Source organism: Globicephala melas, chromosome 20 (genome assembly GCF_963455315.2).
Source record: "Globicephala melas chromosome 20, mGloMel1.2, whole genome shotgun sequence".
Taxonomy (NCBI): Eukaryota; Metazoa; Chordata; class Mammalia; order Artiodactyla; family Delphinidae; genus Globicephala; species Globicephala melas.
In genome coordinates this window covers 40,076,628-40,098,838 of record NC_083333.1, presented here as the reverse complement: position 1 = coordinate 40,098,838, position 22,211 = coordinate 40,076,628, and the positions used below count along the sequence as shown (strand labels likewise).

General features: G+C 52.4%; 3 protein-coding genes across 8 annotated transcripts; 2 read left to right on the top strand and 1 right to left on the bottom strand.

Moving 5' to 3' along the window:
* The first annotated feature begins 4,442 nt into the window (after window positions 1-4,442).
* Window positions 4,443-8,576, top strand: COASY (Coenzyme A synthase). The gene is made up of 10 exons (XM_070044481.1): window positions 4,443-4,566; window positions 4,957-5,664; window positions 6,245-6,459; window positions 6,705-6,836; window positions 6,979-7,168; window positions 7,252-7,316; window positions 7,508-7,592; window positions 7,753-7,850; window positions 7,939-8,085; window positions 8,187-8,576. Exons 2-10 carry the CDS (start codon window positions 4,968-4,970, stop codon window positions 8,244-8,246), a joined length of 1,689 nt encoding a protein of 562 aa, XP_069900582.1. The 5' UTR covers window positions 4,443-4,566; window positions 4,957-4,967; the 3' UTR covers window positions 8,247-8,576.
* A 702-nt stretch (window positions 8,577-9,278) lies between these two features.
* MLX (MAX dimerization protein MLX) lies at window positions 9,279-16,483 on the top strand. Of its 3 annotated transcripts, none has more exons than XM_030839951.3 (8): window positions 9,279-9,624; window positions 9,868-9,904; window positions 10,383-10,472; window positions 10,751-10,857; window positions 11,104-11,203; window positions 11,391-11,490; window positions 11,859-12,060; window positions 15,073-16,483. In XM_030839951.3, the coding sequence occupies exons 1-8, from the start codon at window positions 9,421-9,423 to the stop codon at window positions 15,127-15,129; spliced, it is 897 nt and encodes a 298-aa protein (XP_030695811.1). In that variant the 5' UTR covers window positions 9,279-9,420; the 3' UTR covers window positions 15,130-16,483. The 3 variants fall into 3 exon arrangements, with proteins under 3 accessions (XP_030695811.1, XP_030695814.1, XP_030695812.1); XM_030839952.3 differs by having other exon boundaries at window positions 9,287-9,462; XM_030839954.3 differs by lacking the exon at window positions 10,383-10,472 and having other exon boundaries at window positions 9,286-9,462.
* Window positions 13,215-22,190, bottom strand: PSMC3IP (PSMC3 interacting protein). Of its 4 annotated transcripts, XM_030839955.2 has the most exons (8): window positions 20,955-22,160; window positions 20,747-20,847; window positions 20,468-20,557; window positions 17,558-17,669; window positions 16,923-17,068; window positions 16,749-16,802; window positions 16,570-16,629; window positions 13,215-16,483 (listed from the first exon to the last, which is right to left on the bottom strand). In XM_030839955.2, the coding sequence occupies exons 1-8, from the start codon at window positions 20,986-20,988 to the stop codon at window positions 16,427-16,429; spliced, it is 654 nt and encodes a 217-aa protein (XP_030695815.1). In that variant the 5' UTR covers window positions 20,989-22,160; the 3' UTR covers window positions 13,215-16,426. The 4 variants fall into 4 exon arrangements, with proteins under 4 accessions (XP_030695815.1, XP_060146700.1, XP_030695816.1 ...); XM_060290717.2 differs by having other exon boundaries at window positions 13,215-16,629; window positions 20,955-22,175; XM_030839956.3 differs by lacking the exon at window positions 16,570-16,629 and having other exon boundaries at window positions 20,955-22,174.
* Window positions 22,191-22,211: the final 21 nt, after the last annotated feature.

The following is a 22,211-nucleotide window of genomic DNA, read 5'->3' as shown; positions in this document are numbered from 1 at the left end:
GAGGCAAGTCTTCACATGTTAACATCATCTCATCAATGTAACAAGCCCATTTTACTGATGTGGGGAAGGAGAATAGGGACAGGTCTTGGGCTACCATCCCATGACATGTGGTGGGGCTGTGCAGGTGGCCTTGAGGAAGCACTTGAAAGGTCCATTGTTGCTCCTCTCGCATGAAGGCAAATTGATGTTGTGACTCAGTGGCCAGGTGTAGACTGAAAAAAGCATTCGCTAAGTCAGGTAGCGCATGGTACGTTCCTAGGATGGCGGCCAAGGTACTGAAGGTGGTGGCACTGTTGGGCACAGACACATGGATGGGGCTTGTTCAGCTCTCCGTAGTCCACGGTTATCCGCCATGAGCCATCTGGGTTTTTCACCAGCCATACCAGGCTGTTGAACGTACTATGGGCAGAACGTACCATTCCCACTCAGTGCAGTTCTGGGATAGTTTCTTCTATTCCCTTAAGCCCCACCCACCCAGGCAATTTATATTGTTTGACAGTTTCCACTCTTCCCGGGGGGTGGCAGGCTTACCATTCCCAGTTGGTGTTCCCCTCATCACTGGTCTGATTACTCTAACCCAGAGGCAGATTCGCAGACATAGGTTTGCAGAGCTTGACCTTGTAGGATATCAATGCCCACTATGTTCTCTGGTATTAGTGATAAAAACTCTCATATTCTCTCTAGAAAAATGGTACAGATGAACCGGTCTTCAGGGCAGAAATAGAGACACAGATGTAGAGCACAAACATATGGACACCAAGGGGGGAAAGTGGCGGGGGTGTGGTGGTGGTGGGATGAATTGGGAGATTAGGATTGACATATATACACTAATATATATAAAATGGATAACTAGTAAGAACCTGCTGTATAAAAAATAAAATAAAATTCAAAAAACAAATCTCATATTCTAGGGGTGTGGAGGGGCAAGGAGAACGCCCAATTTGCTGTGTGAAAAGGACTTTCCTGACTATAACCATTTGCGCTCTATAATTCAGTGGCGCTGAGGGGGCCAGAAAACTTCTGAGGGTGACCGTGTATTACAGTACATCCGGGGAAATTCCCTGGCGGTCCAGTGGTTAGGACTCGGTGCTTTCACTGCTGTGTCCCGGGTTCAATCCCTGGTCGTGGAACTAATATCCGGCAAGCTGTGCGGCACAGCCAAAAAAAAAAGGAAAGAAGAAAAAGATATTAGAGTACATCCAGCTCCAGTATCCACCAGAGCTGTACTTGTTTTAAAAAATAAATAAATATTTATTTACTTGGCTGCACCGGGTCTTAGTTGTGGCATGCGGGGTCTAGCTCCCTGACCAGGGATCGAACCTGGGCCCCCTGCATTGGGAGCATGGAGTCTTAATCACTGGACCACAGGGAAGTCGCCAGAGCTGTCACCTTCTGTTTATTTCTGGAAGATCAACCAGTAGCGAGCTCCACAGGAGGCCTCCGATTGCCTCCAGTGGGCCTCACCTGGAAGCAGTCTTGGCCTGCATCCTATAACCTGCGCACGTGGGAGGCACCCACCTCAAACAGGAGAATCCCTGAGGCCTCTGCTGGAGCGGGCAGGGCGTCAGGGATGGTAGGGCCGAGTGGGCAGTTCTGAAATGTTATGCAGGTTTTAAGGCTTCCCACAGGCCAACCAACACAGCACTGGATGGCCGATGTATCTTTTCAGTTGCGTTCCCAGCAGCAATGAAGTCAAACCACGTTTGTTTCCGGGTTACTTTTACCAAACCCTTTACAGCCCTTCAGGATAGCCTTTTGGCTTTTTGAGCTCCCTCTCTGTCTTGGGTCTTTCCTGCAGGCCAGTATGTAACTGTTCCTGGGATTTGTTGGTTTCCTCTAGATCAGCAATGGATTGCCCAACATCACAAATGTCTTGTCCCACAACTGGGCTCAGCGTGGATATTACTGTCCCATACCAGGTGATGGGGGCAGTCTGGAGTATCTTGGCTTTCATTCCTGCAGTGAATGTGGCCTGATCAGGCCCTTCAAAGATAGGAGCACAGATGGCCTGTCTCACTCCCAACTCCCTAAGCAGTTGTTGCACCTCCTCTATAGATTTCCAGGGTCCCACATGCCCAGGGAAACCCCTCATATTGGGACAAGCCTCCCTGCAGGTTAGAATAATCCAATCTATAAGGGAGTGAGGACCTCGAGCCGCCAAGTCCTATGCAGATGCTTCAGGAGGGCCGGCTGTGTGATGACGTTGCTCATTTTCTCTGCCTCCTGCCCAGCCAGGGAAATCATCCCCACACCCCCCAGTTCCATAGCCATACTAACCATGCTTGGATACTTTCCCTGGCCTTTTGCTGGAATTCGGCAGCTGTATCACTAATCTCAGTGGACGTTTATTCTCTCATCGTGAACGTTTCCTGAATGGGGGCTGCCCTGCTGGCTGGGATGGTCATCACCTGGTTTTTGTTTTCTTCTGCATAGGGGTCCTATGGCATGGGGTGTTTCGTGTGTTTTACTGTCAGTCACCACAACACACCCCCCTTCCCTCTCTTCACTTTCCTGGGGATTCCACCTCTTAGCATCCAGTCGGGCTTTGTCAAGCGTTTGGACCTTAATTTGAGGCAGCTCTCGAGCTCCTAGCTTTGTAAACCGCACAGTAATGTCTCCAACTTATCATCCCACTCCCCCACCCCGCCTGCCAGCCCCGAAGTGAGCAGAACAGTGGACAATGCACGTCCTTCTCTAACCTCAGCTCTTCTTCCAGCTTTTCAACTTGAGTTTCAGCCTCTAGTTAGGCATCAGTGGCCAGCGACCTGCCCACCCTGCAGACATTCATCTCCCGTCTTAGCCACGGTGCACCCGGCACAGTTCCTCAAACAGGCACGTTAGACCAGCCTGCGTTTCCCAAGATTTCCCATGCAGGTGCCTCTTTCCCAAGGCCCATTTCTTCGGTCTCCTGGCAGGCTTGCCAATGTTGATTTGTAAACTGGCCCCATACACAGAGGGCAAAGAGAGACTGAAGAAAGAGACAGCCACTCCAGATTGGTAGGTGGCAGGTTTAATAAGCAAGGGAACTTACATACGAGGCTTGTCCTGGGCAGTGCTAGAAGAGTAGATCTCTGCACCTGCACACCAGAATCTTCAAGTTTCTACAGAGGCCTTAACTGGGTTCAGTCATGTAATTCATCCAGTTGGTCGCAACAACACATTGCCCTCTCAAGTCTGCGTCCTTGAAACAGCTCCCACTGTGGGAGTCGTGGGCAGACTACATTCCAAGGACACGGGAGGGGTGAGCAGCCTCTGACTGCCTGTGTCCAGCTGGCAACTGGTCAACTGGCAGTCACGTCATCCAGATAACCTCCTCCAACAATGTCTAAGTAGGCATGTGAGACTGTGTGTCCAGATGTTTCAGGGAATTTCCTGACCGTCTTTGCGATTTGCTTCTTCAACTGGTCCTCTCTTTAAAACCCAACTTAAGATGTGTTTGCAAGAATCCTGGTCTCAAGGCCTTTGTGGCACTAAAACTCTTCCATCCTTGACTCCAGGACCAAATGCAGGTTCTGTGGGGCCAGAGGCTTATATACTTTGGGAGACCTCTTTAGGAATACAAAACCCACAAAATTAAGTATGAAAGTGAGCATTTATTTAGTTTGGGAAAATAAACTACAACACATTACTGTAGTGGAATCCTGGAGATTGGCTTCCCTCCCTTTTTAGATCGTCCTGAATAGTTTACCCGAAATGTTTCCTGATGGCAACCTGGCTTTGTCCTCCCACGGAGATTTCCAGTTCCAGCCTCTCCAGCACTCATTAGCTTCACGGTAAACCCTCGGCACTAAGTCCCACCCCTCTCCCCCCCACCCCCGCCGCCCCCTTTTCTCCCGTCCATAGGGACCATTCTCTGGCGGCTCTACTGAGCTCACACGCAGAGCTCTCCTCCTCCTCCTCCTCTCTCTCCGTAAAAAACTGTCATATCACTGGTTCTGGGTGATGTGGAGAGCACTGCACGGGAGCCACGACACATGGCCTCTGTCCTTACCTCCCCAGATGTCCCTGGAACACACAGGGCGTCAATTTTTCCATCTGTGAAATGGGGGCTTGTACATTGTCCTGTGACCTCCCACATGAAGATCCTCAGACTGGGAGGGTGCCAGGAGGGCTCTGGGGACGCCGAAACCTCATTCAAGTGCTACCCTACGACCCCCCCACCTCCGTCCCCGCGATTTACGCAGGAAAGCCAGGTGTTAGTTCCGCCTTTGCCGCTGTCTCCTGAGGGACATGGCTGAGCCAACCTCTTCTCTCAGAGTCTGAAGGGCACCCGTGTGAAACGGGCTTTCAAGTCCGCCTTGACCTACTCGACCCAGGTCTCGTGAGGTTGGGTTTTGGAAATAACTTTCCGCGTATCTCCCAAACCCCCGAGCTCGGCTCCTTATCAATGCAGGTGCCCCACCCCATAAGAAATCTCGCGAGAATCCCTCGCCGAACCAAAGTTGAGATGTTTGGCCTTTCTCAGGTTCCGTAGCTCGGAGTCGCAGCACCGGAACTAATGTTAACTGGTCGCGGCTGGGGAAGCCTTCGCGGTGGTGCAAGCGGAACCAAGGCCCGGAGGTCTCAGTAAGTAGGACCCGAGCCTGAGCGTCCCCTTTTCGTACTCTCCTCCGATTCCTTGAAGATCCTGGTGTCGCTCAGCAAGAGCGCCCAGGATTTCTGGATCCCCAGCCTTATGACTCAGGGGCTCCTGCCGAGTTTTCCCCTCCCGGGATTTCGATGCAATTCAGCGAATTCACCGCTCCGTCTGAGAAATGATAAAACCGAGATTTAGAGCACAGCCCCGAGGCGCCGTTTGCCAGGTCCCGTACCCTCCCCCGGGTTCCTCTCGATCCGCACTGGGAACGCCATCCCTGCTCCAGGTCTCCCTCTCTTGGGTCCGAGTCCTCCTACAGTCTTCGGCCTCAGACACATACCACTCAGTAACCTTCGCCTCGTCTCCCTGACTGTCCTCAGGTCTGGGCAGCATGGCCGTATTCCGGTCGGGCCTCCTGGTGTTGACAACGCCGCTGACCTCCCTGGCCCCTCGCCTGGCCCCCATTCTGACCTCGGCGGCCCGGCTCGTGAATCACACGCTCTATGTACACCTGCAACCGGGCATGTGCCTGGGCGGCCCGGCTCAGCCCCAGTCCAGCCCCGTGCAGGCCACGTTTGAAGTTATCGATTTCATCACGCACCTCTACGCTGGCGCCGACGTCCACAGGCACCTGGACGTTAGAATTCTGCTGACCAATATCCGAACCAAGAGCTTTCTCCCTCCCCTGACCGGCTCAGTCCAGAACCTGGCCCACCCGCCGGAAGTGGTGCTGACCGACTTCCAGACCCTGGATGGAAGCCAGTACAACCCAGCCAAGCAACAGCTCGAGCGTTATGCTACCAGTTGTTACAGCTGTTGTCCGCAACTGTCTTCGGTGCTCCTATACCCCGATTATGGGCCTGGAGTTCTGCCCGTGGGGTCCCTGGACGTCCCCTTACCCTCCACCATCAGCCCAGCCTCCCCCGTGGGCAGGTCTGCCAAGCAGCCAGTGCGTGGCCACCAGCGAGGTGCTGTGGGTGGCACGTTTGACCGCCTGCACAATGCCCACAAGGTGTTGCTCAGCGTCGCGTGTCTCCTGGCTCAGGAGCAGCTTGTGGTGGGAGTAGCAGACAAAGACCTGTTGAAGAGTGAGTGAGAGAGACCGAGTTAGGGCAGTCTTACCCTCCCCACAGGCCAAGATTGAGGAAGGGTGGGGCCATCCGTTACTTCCCACCACTCCCAAATGTCACAGTGCCTGGCACTCAGTTTGCACGGAGGGAATTTTGTTAAATGAATAAATGCAGCTTTCTAGGTGTGTGGTCCAGTCACCATTCAATCAGGATCCCCCACATGTGTAGCCAAGGAACCTGCACTTTTAAACAAATTCTCCAGGTGATGAATCCTAAAGTTTGAGTCCCAGGAAATAAATGGCTGAGTAAGTTGTAGGTAGCAGTGCCACAGGCGGTCAGAGGAGCCTCTCGGAATTCTCTGGCTCTTGGAATTCTCCATCTGACTCTGGTGCCTTCTGGCACTGCTAGTTCTCTGCACACGTGCCAGCCCTTGTAGCTCTATTGTGCTTGCCTGCTGCCTCCTCATAGCTCCCCCGTACAGACCACTGCCCAGCTCCCCTCTGGAGATAGGATGCTTAGGGACGCTCTCCCCTAAACTGGCCCACACTCTTCCTCCCCAGTAAAAAGATCTCACTGTTCTTCCGGGCTCCTTCCCCAGGCAAGTTGCTCCCTGAGCTGCTCCAACCCTACGCAGAACGCGTGGAACATCTGAGTGAGTTCCTGGTGGACATCAAACCCTCCTTGACTTTTGATATCATCCCCCTGCTGGACCCCTATGGGCCCGCTGGCTCTGACCCCTCTCTGGAGTTCCTGGTGGTCAGCGAGGAGACCTATCGTGGGGGGATGGCCGTCAACCGCTTCCGCCTTGAGAATGTAACCCCTGAGGGAGACTGGCAGAGGGAGTGGATGGGGATGGGGAAGGCCACTGGGGGCTGTTGGAAGTACATGACCCCAGAGGAGGGAAGAGAGGGCTCAAGGTGGTGGGAAGAGGCAAGGAGGAACTTCCCAGCTTGCCCTCCGAGGCAAGCTCTACCTCTGGGTAGGCAGGGGAGGATAAGGCGATAGATTTGTCCTCATCTCACCCCTCCTTCTCTCTCCTCACTCTTCCTTTGCCTCAGGACCTGGAGGAGCTCACCTTGTACCAGATCCAGCTGCTGAAGGACCTAAACCACAAGGAAAACGAAGAGGACAAAGTCAGCTCCTCCAGCTTCCGCCAACAAATGCTGGGAAACCTGCTCCGGCCTCCACATGTAAGCCTAACCCACCTGCCTCCCACCCCTTCCCCTGCATGGGTGGGCTGGGAATGCTGGAGAGGAGAGACTGAAGGGTTCAGCCTCAAACCTGAGTCTGGGGACCCTAGTAACTGTGGGGTTCCCTCTTATCTACCCATAGAAGAGGCCAGAGCTCCCCCCAGGTTTCTACGTGATTGGGCTGACGGGCATCAGTGGCTCTGGGAAGAGCTCAGTAGCTCAGCGGCTGAAGGGCCTGGGGGCATATGTTATCGACAGTGACCACCTGGGCCACCGGGCCTATGCCCCGGGTGGTCCTGCCTACCAGCCTGTTGTGAAAGCCTTTGGAACAGGTAATAACTGGGAAGGGCTGGAGGTGGCCTGAAGTGAGGAGATGGCTGGCCTCCTTGCCCAATCTTCTGTCTCTGTCATCCAGATATTCTCCATAAAGATGGCATTATCAACAGGAAGGTCCTAGGCAGCCGGGTGTTTGGGAACAAGGTAAACACACACCTCTCCAAGGGCTCTGCAGCTGCTGCTAGACCCAGAGGTTGGGACCCAGTGGACCTCTCTGGTCTGGCCCAGAATGCCAGTTTCCACTCAACTGTTCCCAACTGCCTCCTCCCTCGGGCTGGCTCCATCTCATCCGGGGGAGGGTAAACTCTGCCCACCCCTTCCATTCCCTTTCTCAGAAGCAGCTGAAGATACTCACGGACATTATGTGGCCAGTTATCGCAAAGCTGGCCAGAGAGGAAATGGAGCAGGCTATGGCTGAGGGTGAGTGAGCAGCCCAAGGGAACAGCTAAGCAGAAGCTCCCTCGGGAGCGTTCCCACCCTAAATCAGACCATCCACTTTCCCTGGGACTGTGTTTCCTTGGCTCTCTGACTGGTAGCAGGTGGCAAGGTGCTGCTGGCAGTGACTGGGGTCTCCCCACAGGAAAGCAGGTGTGCGTCATTGATGCCGCCATGCTGCTCGAAGCAGGCTGGCAGAACATGGTCCATGAGGTGTGGACCGTTGTCATCCCTGAGACTGAGGTATCTGGATCCCACCCCCCACTCTATCCCCACTGTAGCCCGCATCCTGCTCTAAACCGGTGGGCTGATGAATGCCTTGTCTGCCCAGGCTGTACGACGCATTGTGGAGAGGGACGGCCTGAGTGAGGCTGCGGCCCAAAGCCGGCTGCAGAGCCAGATGAGTGGGCAGCAGCTTGTGGACCAGAGCCACGTGGTGCTGAGCACCTTGTGGGAGCCACACGTCACCCAGCACCAGGTTGGTGCCCAGGGAAAGGCTGGGTTGTGGGGAGGGAGTCTCTGGTGGATGCTTGTATGACCCTGTCCTCTTTTCTTCCCAACATTCTGGCCTGTCCAAAGGTGGAGAAAGCCTGGGCCCTCCTGCAGAAGCGCATCTCCAAGGCACCATCAGGCCCATGACTGACAATGAGTTCTCTGTGGGGCCAAACTGACCCCTGGAGCTGACAAGAGATCCAGTGATGATGGCGAATTGGGGCCTTGAAGCTCACCCTAGCTGGGGCCTAGAGGGCTCTGTGCTAAGCTGGGCGGGGCCTGGCTGGGCCTGCTGGACACAGGAAGCCTACCCAGCTTGCCAGTGTTTGGCCAACACTGAGAATGTGGCTCTTGGGGGAGCAGGCCCCCTAGCGTTGTTCCGTCCTCGCTTTTGCCCACAGGCCTGTGGCACCCGTGGTGGGCTGGAGCCAGGGCAAACACTGAAGCTTGTTGCAGAATTAAAGGTGAACGTTGCTAGGTGCTGCCTGTATGGCGCTTACTTCCTGCTCCAGTGCCTTTGGGTATCTTTGCGACACTTTAGCCACAAGTGCAGGGCCCAGGCCCGAGCTGTAAGCCAGGAATGCAGTGGTTAAGAGCATGGCTTTTGAAGCTAGCCAGACTGAGGCCAGTCTTGGCCCTATCACTGACTAGCTGTGTGCTTTTGGATACGTTTTGGACTTTGTAGTTACCTCAGTTTGCGTAGCTTACAAAGTAGCATGACTTGGCCAACAGGCTCTTTGAAAGCGTCAACTCCGTAACTATCCTGCCAGACTTGGGCTGGGCGTTGCAGGAACATCCTACAACAAGCCACGCGGGGCCTCTGGCCTCACAGAGGTTGCACCCCGGAGGGGTCGGACGAGGTGGCCAAAACTGCAGGTCCGGGAAACTCGTCCCGGTCCTCGGAAGCTGGCTGGCCTCGGCAGTGCGCGTGCGCGCAACTCTCTGCGACACTGCGTACAAGCCTTTTGCGGGGAGCCCGTTTCACCGAATGTGCTTCATGTCGCGGCGGCTGGGACGCCTGCCCTGAGGAAGAGCAGGGACGGGCGAGTAGGACGGCCCCAAGACCGCCGGTATCAGCCCCGACACCAAGCAGGACTCCAGCACTCCACCGGCCGCAGCGGGGGGGGACGGGGGGCCGGGGGGCGACGGGGGGGCGGGGGGCGGGGCGGGCGTCTTCCGGGTCGCGCATGCGCAGCCTCCTCGCCCCGCCCCCCGCCTCTGGGCCGCGGGTTGGTGGGTTTGGGTCACGTGGGCGCGCATCGCCGCTTCCTCGCCGCAGGGGGCCAGCCCGCGGGCAGGTTTCCGGTTCGGTGGGTCGGAGATGACGGAGCCGGGCGCCTCTCCGGAGGACCCCTGGGTCAAGGCAAGCCCCGTGGGCGCGCACGCCGGCGAGGGGAGGGCGGGTCGGGCTCGTGCACGTAGGGGGTCCGGAAGACGAGGGGACTCCCTGAAGTCCCCAGAGCTACTCCCGCTCTCCGGGCCCCGGGGCTGCAGAGAAGACAGCTCTCACCCCGCGTGTGCCAAGGTGGGAAGACAACTGAGGCGTGTGCGCGCGGGTGTGAGGGGACGGGGTTGGAGGGCTGGGGGTGTGGAGTGGGCGGACGGGGTCCTGCCGAGGGGTGGCGCTCCCGCGGCCTAGCCACTCTTGGCTCTGGGGGAGTCCTGCGGCTGCCCGCGCACCGTGTGTGTGTGTGTGTGTGTGTGTGTGTGTGTACACGCGCGCAGGGGCGGAGGTCTGAACGGGCTTCTCCCTTGCTTGGTGCCGCAGGTCGAGTATGCGTACAGCGACAACAGCCTGGACCCCGGTGAGTGCGTCCCCCACCGTCTGCAGCTGCGGAGGAACACTCCCATTTCAGCCCTATAGATTTAAGTGGCCTTGCTAGCCACACCTGAGCACAGTCCACTGCCCTTGAGCTGAGCGGGCCTGAGCAGCGAGGGAGGAGGAGCTGGAGGACAGGGGCAGGAAGCATCCAAGGGTGACACCTAGTTCCCTATGTCCTGGAGCAGGGACGTGATGGAAGTAGTGACAGTTGGTCACTCACCATCATCACGCCCCGATGCCACTTTGTGAGCCAGGAGGTATCACTACAGGCCTGTGGAGCAGAGTAGACACTAGAGACAGGAGCACTGCGAAATGGCACGACAGGAAGTGGGTGGCCCAGTATGGCTGGCTTTTGGGTTGAAGGGGAGAGGTCAGTATTTAAGGCCCAGGAAGCCATTATGCCCCTAGCAGGGCCCCTCCCTCTATCCTACCCCTTAGTGATTGGGGCCTCTCTTTTCCAGGGCTTTTTGTAGAAAGCACCCGCAAGGGGAGTGTAGTGTCCAGAGCTAATAGCATCGGTTCCACCAGTGCCTCTTCTGTCCCCAACACAGGTAGGCAGCAACGTCCCCCCCACTCGGGGGAACCAGATATGCCTTCATTTTAGTATCTTTCCTAGACAGGGCAGCTCCAGCCATCCACGTGGAGGCGCTGGAACCCTAGTGCTAGAAGCAGGGTATTGCCATCTCTCACCTCATCTGGGATATTAGGTTCTTGTATCTATCTGCCATCTCTGGGTACCAGGTTCTTCTTCCCAGCTGGGGAAAAGTGGGCTAGATGGGCCCCACTGGGCCCCAGAATGACCTCTTCCTGCCCCCAACTCTGAGCGTAGATGACGAGGACAGCGATTACCACCAGGAATCCTACAAGGAGTCTTACAAGGACCGGCGGCGGCGAGCACACACTCAGGCTGAGCAGAAGAGGAGGGATGCCATCAAGGTGATTGGGGATGCCTGCATCTCAGCCAGCGTAGGAGGGCGCTGCACACTTCAGATCCACTCTGCCTCGACCCCGTCAGGCAGTCCCAAGCAGGCTTGGGGGCAGCTAGTCTAGGCCCTGGACATGAACTTCTCCCTCCTTCCCACTCCCTTTGAGTGAGTGAGCATGGAACTTGGTATCATGGAAGAAAAACTTTGTGCTCATTTGCCTTAACCCCGGAACCCATGTCCCCTGCTGTCTCCACAGAGAGGCTATGATGACCTGCAGACCATCGTTCCCACCTGTCAGCAGCAGGACTTCTCCATTGGCTCCCAAAAGCTCAGCAAGGCCATCGTTCTGCAGAAGAGTATGGCCAGGAGAGCACTGGAGGGCTTGGAGCCAAGGGGGCTGTGAAGGCTAGCGCCTCAGAGCCGCTTTTGGCCTGGCCCTGGTGGGGTGGTTGTAACAGGAGAGGTGGGGTCTGGGGGAAGGGGAGACACAATCAGCCTGGTCCTTCTGGTTGTGCCCACCCCCTCTTCCCTCCCCCACTCCAGCCATTGACTACATCCAGTTTTTGCACAAGGAGAAGAAAAAGCAGGAGGAGGAGGTATCCACGCTACGCAAGGACGTCATGGCCCTAAAGATCATGAAAGTGTAAGGGGGGTGCTGGGCTGGGGGAACCAGGGCTTCTGGTTCTGAGGGGACTCTGAGGCCCCTTCAGTTCACGCCCTTCCCTTTGTTCAAAGGCCACATCAGATAATATTCTCACTCTCTCATGTGGTAGGCAGGACTCTATCCCAGCTGTAGCAGATACTCTGGAAACGCCTGTGGGATTAATGAAGGGAAGGCTGGAGAGGGTGGGCCACCACTTCTGACCTAGAAGCAGTATCTAGCTCATGTTGAATACCTCCCCAAGGCTCTCTGGGAATCTCCTTCCCAGGGGCGTACGTAGGGTAGCGCTATTCTTCTTCCTGGGCCGGTGGAGCTGCTGCACCCCTTAGCCCTGGCCTGTTCGCTCTCAGGAACTATGAGCAGATTGTGAAGGCACACCAGGACAACCCCCACGAGGGGGAGGACCAGGTCTCTGACCAGGTGAAGTTCAACGTGTTTCAAGGCATCATGGACTCCCTCTTCCAGTCCTTCAATGCCTCTATCTCCGTGGCAAGCTTCCAGGAGCTGTCGGCCTGTGTCTTCAGCTGGATTGAGGAGCACTGTAAGCCTCAGGTATGGGGCAGCCGTGACACGGGGTTGGGGGTCTTCCCTCAGGCACAGTGGCCCAAGCTGTTGTTTGTTCAGAGAGACAGGGTAGCAGGTTTTAGGTTTCTTGAGGATATTTCTACAAGTTTCAGTATTCTTGTTTCCCCCTTTGCTTTCTAGCCCAGTTTTTCCTGTTAAGGTTTCATTTGGCAAGAAGGATTGGAGCACTCACTAATGCAAGGCCTAGCTCTTGGCCTTTGTTTCACCCACATAGTGGCAAGTAATGGCAGCCTCAGGCATTCCTCCTCGGCCGCCCAGCAAGTAAGCCCCAATCACTTGCAGCAGACTTACTTGGGGTTTTTGGAAAGATTCCTGGCCCCCACCCCCAGGCCCACTAAAGTAGCTTTCCATGGGGTTTCTAATTATTATTTGTAATGGAGAGTGTGTTAATGGTTGCACCGAGTCTTCCATTTTTGAGGCCTGGTTGCTTTTTCTGAGGCTTGACTTGTATCTGAGATTCTCACATTTTTGTTTCCCAACATATTTTTCAATGTAATTTTTAAAAGTTACACTCCATTTACACTTATTACAAAAAACATTGGCTGCATTCCCCATGTTGTACAATACCTCCTTGCAGCCTTACACCCAGTAGTTTGTACCTCCCACTCCCCCACCCCCCACTGGTAACCACTAGTTTGTTCTCTGTATCTGTGAATCTGCTGCTTTTTTGTTATATTCACTAGTTTGTATTTATTTAGATTCCACATGTAAGTAATGTTATACACGTATATGTGGAGTCTTTCTCTGACTTACTTCACTTAGCATAACGCCCTCCAAGTCCATGCATGCTGCTGCAGATGGCAACATTTCATTTTTCTCTTTGGCTGAGGAGTATTCCATTGTGTGTGTGTGTGCGCGCGTGTGTGTGTGCGTGTGTGTGTGTGTGTGTGTATACCACATCTTCTTTAGCCATTCATCTTGGTTTTTTGCAGGGTTTTTTGGGTACTTTTAAAAATTTTATTAAAGTACAGTTGATTTACAATGTTGTGTTAATTTCTGCTGTACAGGAAAGTGACTCAGTTATACATACATATAATCTTTTTCATATTCTTTTCCATTATGGTTTCTCATGAGATATTGAATATAGTTCCCTGTGCTCTACAGTGGGACCTTGCTGTTTATGCATCCATCCTATATACAGAAGTTTGCCTCTGCTAATCCCAAACTCCCACTCCTTCCCTTCCCTACCTCCCCCACCCCCGCAGCCTCAAGGCTCTTCTCTGTGTTTGTGAGTCTGTTTCTGTTTCGTAGAGATGTTGATTTGTGTCATACTTAGATTCCACATATAAGTGCTATCATATGGTATTTGTTTTTCTCTTTCTGATCTACTTTGCTTAGTATGATAATCTCTAGGTCCATTCATGTTGCTTCAGATGGCATTATTTCATTCTTTTTTTTAAGGCTGAGTAGTATTACGTTGTATATATATATATATACACCACATTTTCTTTATCCGTTCACCTGTTGATGGATGCTTAGGTTGCTTCCGTATCTTGGCAGTTGTCAATAATGCTGCTGGAACATTGGGTTGCATATATCTTTTCGAATTAGTGTTTCTATTTTTTTTTGGATATATACCTGGGAGTGGAATTGCTGGATCATATGGTAGCTCTATTTTTAGTTTTTTGAGAAACCTCCATACTGTTTTCCACAGTGGCTGCACCAGTTTACATTCCCACCAACAGGGTGCAAGGGTCCCCTTTCCTCCACATTTGTTATTTGTGTTCTTTTTGATGATCACCATTCTTACAGACGTGAGGTGATATCTCATTGTGGTTTTTTGTTTTTCTGGCTGCGCTGGGTCCATTGTGGCATGCAGGTTCGTCTTCATTGCAGCGCATGGGCTCAAGCTCACGGGCTCAGCAGTTGTGGCGCTTGGGCTTAGTTGCCCTGTGGCATGTGGGATCTTAGTTCCCCGACCAGATCTTACCCGCGTCCTCTGCATTGGAAGGCGGATTCTTAACCACTGTGCCACCAGGGAAGCTCACCATACTGTTTTGATTACTGTAGCTTTGTAGTATAGTCTGAAGCCAGGGAGCATGATACCTCCAGCTCTGTTCTTTCTCAAGATTATTTTGCCTACTCGGGTTCTTTTGTCTTTCCATACAAATTTTAAAATTATTTGTTCTAGTTCTGTGAAAAATGCCATTGGTATTTTGACAGGGACTGCAATGAATCTGTAGATTGCCTTGGGTAGTATGGTCGTTGTAACAATATTGATTCTTCCAGTCAAAGAACATGGTATATCTTTCTGTCCGTGTCATCTTCAATTTCTTTCCGTCAGAGTACAAGTCTTTTACCTCCTTAGGTAGGTTTATTTTATTCTTTTTAATGTGATGGTAAATGGGATTGTTTTCTTAATTTTTCTTTGATACTTAAATGCAAGAGATTTCTGTACATTAATTTTATACCCTGCAACTTTACCAAATGCATTGCTGAGCTCTAGTAGTTTTCTGCTGGCATCTTCAGGATTTTCCATGTTTAGTATTGTGTCATCTGCTAACAGTGATATTTTACTTCTTCCTTTCCAATTTGGATTCCTTTTATTTCTTCTCTGATTGCCATGGCTAGGGCTTCCAAAACTATGTTGAATAAAAGTGGTGAAAGTGGGCATCCTTGTCTTGTTTCTGATCTTAGAGGAAATGTTTTCAGCTGAAAGCATGTCCCAACATTTTTATTGTGAAACACTGTAAACATACTGCAGCATTGAGAGAATTTTATAATGAACACTCATATATCCCCCCCCAAAGTTTACCATTAACCTTTTTGTATTTGCTTTATCACATAGTAATGCATCTCTCCATCCCTGACTGACTCCATCCTGTTTTGGGGGCATTTGCAAACTGTAGACATCAGTGCTTCCCAGGTTTTTTGTTTTAACTGTACTCTAAAGAGCACACCTGGTTCAGGCAGGCATCACTGAGCAGCTCTGTGCCCTCCGTGAGCATGATCTCTCTCTTTCTCTGCTGCCCCTACCAGACCCTACGGGAGATTGTGATTGGTGTTCTACATCAATTGAAGAACCAGCTTTACTGACCAGCTCTTGGAACCTGCAGAACAGCCAACAAGAGGCCTTGAGTCTCCTACTTGGCCGTGGAGCCACTGGGCTTATGAGATTGGACTGTGACACTGCACACCAGTCAGCTGCTTTCTCCTCAGTGTTTGGCTCCCCAGCTCCCCCCTCCCCCTCAGCCCCATCTTCAGTGGGGCTGGGGAGGGGGGAAGGTTATTATGAAAGCTTTGATTAATTTATTATACTGACCATAGATCTCAAACCTACCTAGTCTTTCCCCCTCCCCATAGAAGTCCTCGCGATGGGGTCTGCTCTGGGAACCCTAGAAAGCTCCTGGCCTCTCCCTTTGTCTAGGCCTCAGGTTTCTGCTCCTGTTTGGTAACTACCGTTTGCCTGTTCTGGTCTCTCTGGCAACCTTTAGCCTGAGTCTGGCCACTTTGGCAGTAGTTGGATGGGAAGAAAGGAGGAAGGGAAAATGCTCTCACAGCCATGAAGGGTGAAAGGTGGCCTCATGCCTAGGCTAGGGCTGCCTGGTCAGCCCAAGGTGAGGCCAGAGCTTTCTCTGGCCAGCTCAGGGCAGGGCTGCCAGGTTCCTGCCCTTGCCTCCTACTCTGGGTGGTGGAGGGAAGCAACCTCCTCACCCACTCCTGCCCTCTGTGTCCCCACAGGCAGTAGCACTGCACAGCAAAGTCAAATGTGACACAACACTACATATTAAATTTTTTAATTTTTCTAAACACCAACAATGCAATTTTGCTAAAGTTACAATTTTGGAAAACTGGTCTCAAGACCACTCCCAGGCTTTCTGTCAAGTGTATCTGGGTCTCCACCACCTCAGTGCTGCCTGCATTTCTCCCAGGACTTAGGGTGGGGTGAAGGTGGGTAGAGAAGATTTTCTAAAGGTCTCCTGGAGTGTAGAGCCCAGGAGAGTCCTGGGTGAGGCCCTGGGCTCCTTGAATGCTGTGCATAGTAGCCTCTCCCTGCCCTTGTCCCCCAAGCTCTCTTTTGCCTTCCTCAGGTTTGATATCTGGGAGGTTTGATTATCCAGAGGAAATTAAATATTTTTATATCAAATTATATTACAATAAATATTGCCAAATGCTTTCCTTTTGCATTGTTCCCCATCTAACTAACTGTTAAGTTCAGGCAGTCAAAACGTGGATGACGAAATGAGTGAAACCATCCTCTCTGGGCCACCAGTGCTCCACCCAGTACTTTGGTGTGTGCCCAAAAGCGGACAGCAGCAGGAACAACAAAAAAGCTGACCTAAACAAGGCAGCCAGTCCAGGACATCTGTGTTCCCAGGCCTGCCGGAGGGCCTCAGGGATCTGGGAGCTTGAGGTTGTAATCTTCATCTGTCTCTATCCCAACTTCTTCCTGCGGTGGAGGGGCAGCAAGACAAGTGAATGAGACCTCCCTGGACGCATGCCCCAGGGGAGCAAGGAAGGGAGAACATCACTTACAAAAAACTGCTTCTTGCTCTTGGGGTATCCTTCAAGGATTGCATCAGACAGCTCTGTTGCCTGACAAGAAACAAAACCGCCCCCTTTCAGATGGGCAGTACTCGGCTTGCCTGACGGGTCCATGATACCCCCGGTGGCTGCCGCTGTCCAGGGCCCGCCTAGAGGTCCCCCGCACTTACCATCCTCTTGCGCTTCCTCCACTCCTTGCAGTACCTCTGCCTCTCTCTGTACACCTAGACAGGGAAACAGGTTCCTCTGACCCCCTCAGCCCCACAGCAGCCGCTGGGGTCGACCCTCCTCACTTTGAACCTGCACAGGCAGCCCTCCCTGCTCCCCACCCCCTCCCCACCCACCTGCTCTTTCTCTTCTGGAGTCACGTGGTTGGTGGCCGCTTTGATGTTCTTCAGTCTCTCTGTGTAGCCAGCACATTCCTTCTTTAACTCCTGGATCTCTTTCTGCATCTCCGCTGTGGTCAGGGCACTAGCTAACTCCTTCAGCTCTAAAACCACATCCCCCGGAGAGGTCACTGGCTACCCTGAGGTAGGAGACCAGGCCTCCACCTTGCTCTGGGCTCTATACACAGGGTCCAGAATGGGTCCCATATTCTGGAAATCCTCAAGAGAGATTAAGGCTTACAGAATTGTCGGTTTATTCTAGTTTTCTTTCCTTCCCCATCTACAAATAGTCGAGGGGAATGAGTCTGAGTAGACTGTTAGCTGTAGTCAGTTAAAGCAGCAGAGTAAAGGGAAGTGTGGGAACCGTACACTGGTACTCACAGCAGGGAAGGCAAATGCCTGACTTGCCCACTTGTCTTCAAAAGCCATTAGTTGTTAGACATTGATTTTAAGGTAATGCTTATGATAGCCCAGCAAAGGGATCTTTGCTGCAAGAAGACAACACGGCAGTCAACAAACCCTTCACTTGGTAATTCCTGACCTCGGACTGACCCTGACACTAGGGGTTCCTTCTGGGGGTTGCCCAGTCCTACCAGCCTCCATGTGGCGGCAGCCCTGCTGCAAGCTCTGCACCTTAGCAGTGAGGGCCACGATTTTGGCATCCAGGACTTGGAGGTCAGCATCACTGGCCGTGTCAAACTGTTCCTGCCAGAGACAAAAGGAAAAACAGAAGCAGGCTGATGGGAGAAGCAAGAAGGGAACCCACGTTTGGGAAGGCCACGTTCATACACACTCGCGAACCTGGGCCTGGGAAGATAGTGAGAGGGTACTTTCGAGCAGTCAGTTCAGTACCAGTCCACTCAAAAAGCTGTAAAAGAACAAGTTGAAACCTGATACTCGTCCTCAAGGGGTTTTGAGGTGCAGGATACTGAACAACAGGACAGAAATATCTTTCAGGTTACCGGCAAAACCACTCACTGGGCTGAAGGAGTAAAGGAACATTCTTCTCAAGGTGATGATACCTAATTATGGGTTTCCACAATAGGAAGAATCTGGACAGGTGAAGAGGCATGGTGGGAGGTATTTAGATAAAGGAAACCAGTGAAGTCTGAGGAACCTCTTGCATGAGACCAGCAGCTAGAAAAGGCCTGTGCTGGGGCTCAGTGGGGTCTTGTCAGTGGTGACGGGAAGCAGAATGGAAAGGATGGGAATACCAGCCCAGGCAGTTTGGACTCTACATTCAGGTGAGGTAAACCATTAGGGCAGGAGGCAGCAAACTACAGCCTGCAGGCCAAATCCTGCCAAATGCATGTTTTTGAAAAAAACTTATGGAAACGTAGCCACATCCACTTGCTTACATATTGTCCATGGCTGGTTTTGCTCTACGGTGGCAGACTTGAGTACTAGTGACAATTCTGTAACTGGGACAAGAGACCATCTAACCTGCAAAGCATAAAAATATTAACTGGCCCTTTACAGAAAAAAAAAAAAAAATCTGCCAACTTCTTTAAGGGATCGTCAATAGAGCAGTAATATAATGAAATCTATTTTGGGATAATTAGCCTTGACGGTGGATGTTAAATCCTGTGGGGTTACTGAGTAAAGGAAGATGAGAAATGGGGTCTGCCCCAAAACAGCTTCAGTTTTGTGAGGGAGACAAGTGAAAAGACAATTAAAATAGAGTGTGCCTCAAAAGAGGTAAGTGCCCGAAGAAGGCAGTTAGCTCATAGCATTCAGGGAAGGTTTCTGGAGGTGATGCCCTGCGTGAAATCCTAAGGGATGAGTAAGAGTTAGCCGGGCAAAGAGAAAGGGACTCAAAAACTCTGAGCAGAGGAAGGACAATGAGCAAAGGCCACAGGAGTAAAACACATCTAAATGGTCTAGTATTTATGAATGGAGAAATAACAGGGACAGGAGAGGCTAGAGGCAGGCTGGGGCCAGGTCTCCAAGTGCCTTTCATCTGTTCTAGGGAGCACCAGAGTTTTCAGTAGGGAAACGGCATGACTAGATTTGTACGTACATAGGTTATTCTGGCTGCAATGTTTAAGATATGTTTAAGGAGGCCAGGAGTTAGAAGGATATTGCAGTAGATGAGGAGCACCTAAACTAGAGCAGTGGTGGCAGCTGGAAAAGGAGAGGATGGATTCAAGAAGAGGAAAACAACTGGACTTGATGGCTGACTAGGCATGTGAAATAAGGGAAGTTAAGAATGATTCCCCGGGACTTCCCTGGTGGTGCAGTGGTTAAGAATCTGCCTAACAATGCAGGGGACACAGGTTTGATCCCTGGTCCAGGATGATCCCACGTGCCACAACTACTGAGCCTACGTGCTGCAACTACTTAAGTCCACGCACCTAGAGCCTGTGCTCCGCAACAAGAGAAGCCACCGCAATGAGAAGCCCACACACCGAAACGAAGAGTAGCCCCCACTCGCCGCAACTAGAGAAAGCCCGCACGCAGCAACGAAGACCCAATGCAGAAATAAACGAATGAATGAATGACTCCAGGAACATCCCTGGTGGTCCAGTGGTTAAGAATCCGCCTTCCCATGGACATATATACACTACCAAACGTAAGGTAGATAGCTAGTGGGAAGCAGCCGCATAGCACAGGGATATCAGCTCGGTGCTTTGTGACCGCCTGGAGGGGTGGCATAGGGAGGGTGGGAGGGAGGGAGACGCAAGAGGGAAGAGATATGGGAACATATGTATAACTGATTCACTTTGTTATAAGGCAGAAACTAACACACCATTGTAAAGCAATTATACCCCAATAAAGATGTTAAAAAAAATAATAAAATATACTCATTTTCTTCAAAAAAAAAAAAAAGAATCCGCCTTCCAATGCAGGGGACGGGGGTTCGATCCCTGGTCAGGGAACTAAGATCCCACGTGCGGGTGGGTGGGGGGCAATTAAGCCCCCCCACCGCAACTAAGACGCAATGCAGCCAAAATAAGCAAATAATAATAATAATAATAAAGAATGACTCCCCGGTCTCTGGCCTGGGTGAAGAGTGATTCCATTAAGGGAGAAGAATACAAGAGGAGCCAGTTTAGGGGAGAGATGAGGCATTCTACTTTGGCAATATTGATTCTGAATGGCCTGAAAAGCATCCAGGTGAGGGGGGTCTGGGCTGGAGATACAAAGTTAATGTCACATGTGTTTACGGAAGGGGGTGGAGACAGAAGGAAGATAATTTGGAAGACGGTGGTTCTCATCTAGATGATTGGGAATAAGAACTTCCAAGGATAAATGGATCTCGATAGCAACAACTCAGGATCTTCTGTCCTCTATCATATTTCAAGTCTGGAAATCTCGTGAAGTTTGGATGACAGCAAAGGGGGTCCACACTTTGACTTAAAGGCTGGCTGGGACCCTTTTATTGGCCTAAGACCGGTGAATTTCACAGGATGCTTCAATTCTCCCAAAGAGAGTTCATACCAGGGACTGATTCACCTAATGCCGGACTCTCCCACACGTGCTAATCTGCACGTTTCCCTCACCTGGTCAGCAAAGTATATTTTCTGCTTGCCGTACATCTTCTCTTTGATCTTGCCTTGTTGGGCCAGCTGGTCCAGCGCCTTCACCACCGCCTGGCAGAGGGGAGGGGGCGGAGAAGTCGGGGGAGTGACTTCGGGCCGGGCTGGGGAATGTCACCAATGAGGCGGGAAGCGCCCGAAGAGCCTTAGGAAGCCCAAGGCTAGAATGGCAGCCTCGGGAGGGGAGGAATCCAGGCTGATTCAAGGGGTCCCAGGGGAGGAATCCCAGGAGAGGGTCCTCACCGCCTTGCCCAGTCCGTGTTCCCGCTGCAGGTTCCCGAACACGTCCTGGGCGCTGTAGGGCCGGTTCTGCTCCTGTAGGTACCTCAGCAGGATCCCGGAGGCTATGGAGAGAGACGAGGAGGGGAGGGGTTCCCTCAACCGACCCCTGCCCGCCCTTCTCCCAGGCCTCCCGGCGCCCACGGCCCTTACCTCCCGCCACGGCCCTTACCTCCCGCCACGGCTTCCGCCCGGCCTTTACTCATGTCCTTTACCGCCACAAAACTCCGAAAGCCGGAAGTTGAAGTTGCTCGGGGCAACAGCTCCTTCCGGCGATGAGCCGGGCTGGCCTCAAGTGGTGATTGGCGGAGGGAAGCCTTCGCGAGGGGCGGAGCAGTCCTTCCCGGACACCGTGTTTCAGCTCGGCCGGGAACTCGGGCGCCTACGTCTCGCCGGCCGGGTCCCGGCCTCTGCCGGGGAGGCGGGGCGCGCGCTTCGAACCTTTCACTTACTCCTCTCGGAACCAGGGCTGTAGGGAATCACGCGCTGATGTTTCGGGACCCAGTTCTAGCGGCCGCTGAGCACTCGTGACCTTGAATTGGGCTGAGTATTCGAACGGAAAGAAACCTCAGCATCACCTCCCGCTGGGCAAGCGACTTGCTCAAGGTCACAGGGCTAGTTACCTACGGACGTGTCCCCTCCCACGGCCCAAACCTTTCAGTCGGTTTTTCTCATTTTTTGTAAAACGGCAACAAGAGGTGTTTGCAGGAGGGGAGTTATGAAGACAATAGAAGGGGTAAGCGCCCTGGAAAGAATAACGCTGCCTTAATTTGCCCGTTACCGAGCTTCGCACACAGGGGGCGCTCAGCACATGCTGTGGTTGAAGGTAGGGTTGGGAGGCGCTGCTCTTAAGCCACAATGCTTGTAGAAGTTTCCTCTTGGCCGAGACAATCTTATGGCAACACCTGGCAGGTGCTTTCCACTCCTGCCCACATTGGCCAATGGGACAAAGCCTGAAATAAGTATTTCTAGTTTCTGAGGTCAGCTGAAGGCCAAAGAGCAGCTGTTGAGTTGCAGGTTCAAACAATCCAGAGGGCCATGGTGCTAATGTTTAAAGCTTCTATTACCTAAAATCTCATTAGCCATTGAAACCTGTGCTTGTCTTCACACGTTTAGGGGACAATATTAAGAATTAGAAATGACGGAACTGCAGGCTAGATGCCAGCCGAGAGTGCCGGTTATGCTCACGTCCGGGCTCTCCTGGAGAGGGGAAGTAGCCTCCCACCATGGTGATTGTTCCGGCCATCACAGAAGGAAAAACAGGGATGGGCAGGTGGGTCCCTCACACATGGGCTTCCTCTTTTGAGGCTATCACCTCCTCAAATTAATATCATCTCAGATTAACAAGACCTATCAAAGGATAAGGCACCATTCAACATCAGTCTCTTAAAAGATTGTTCTCATACAAGATTTATTCCCCAGCACCCCT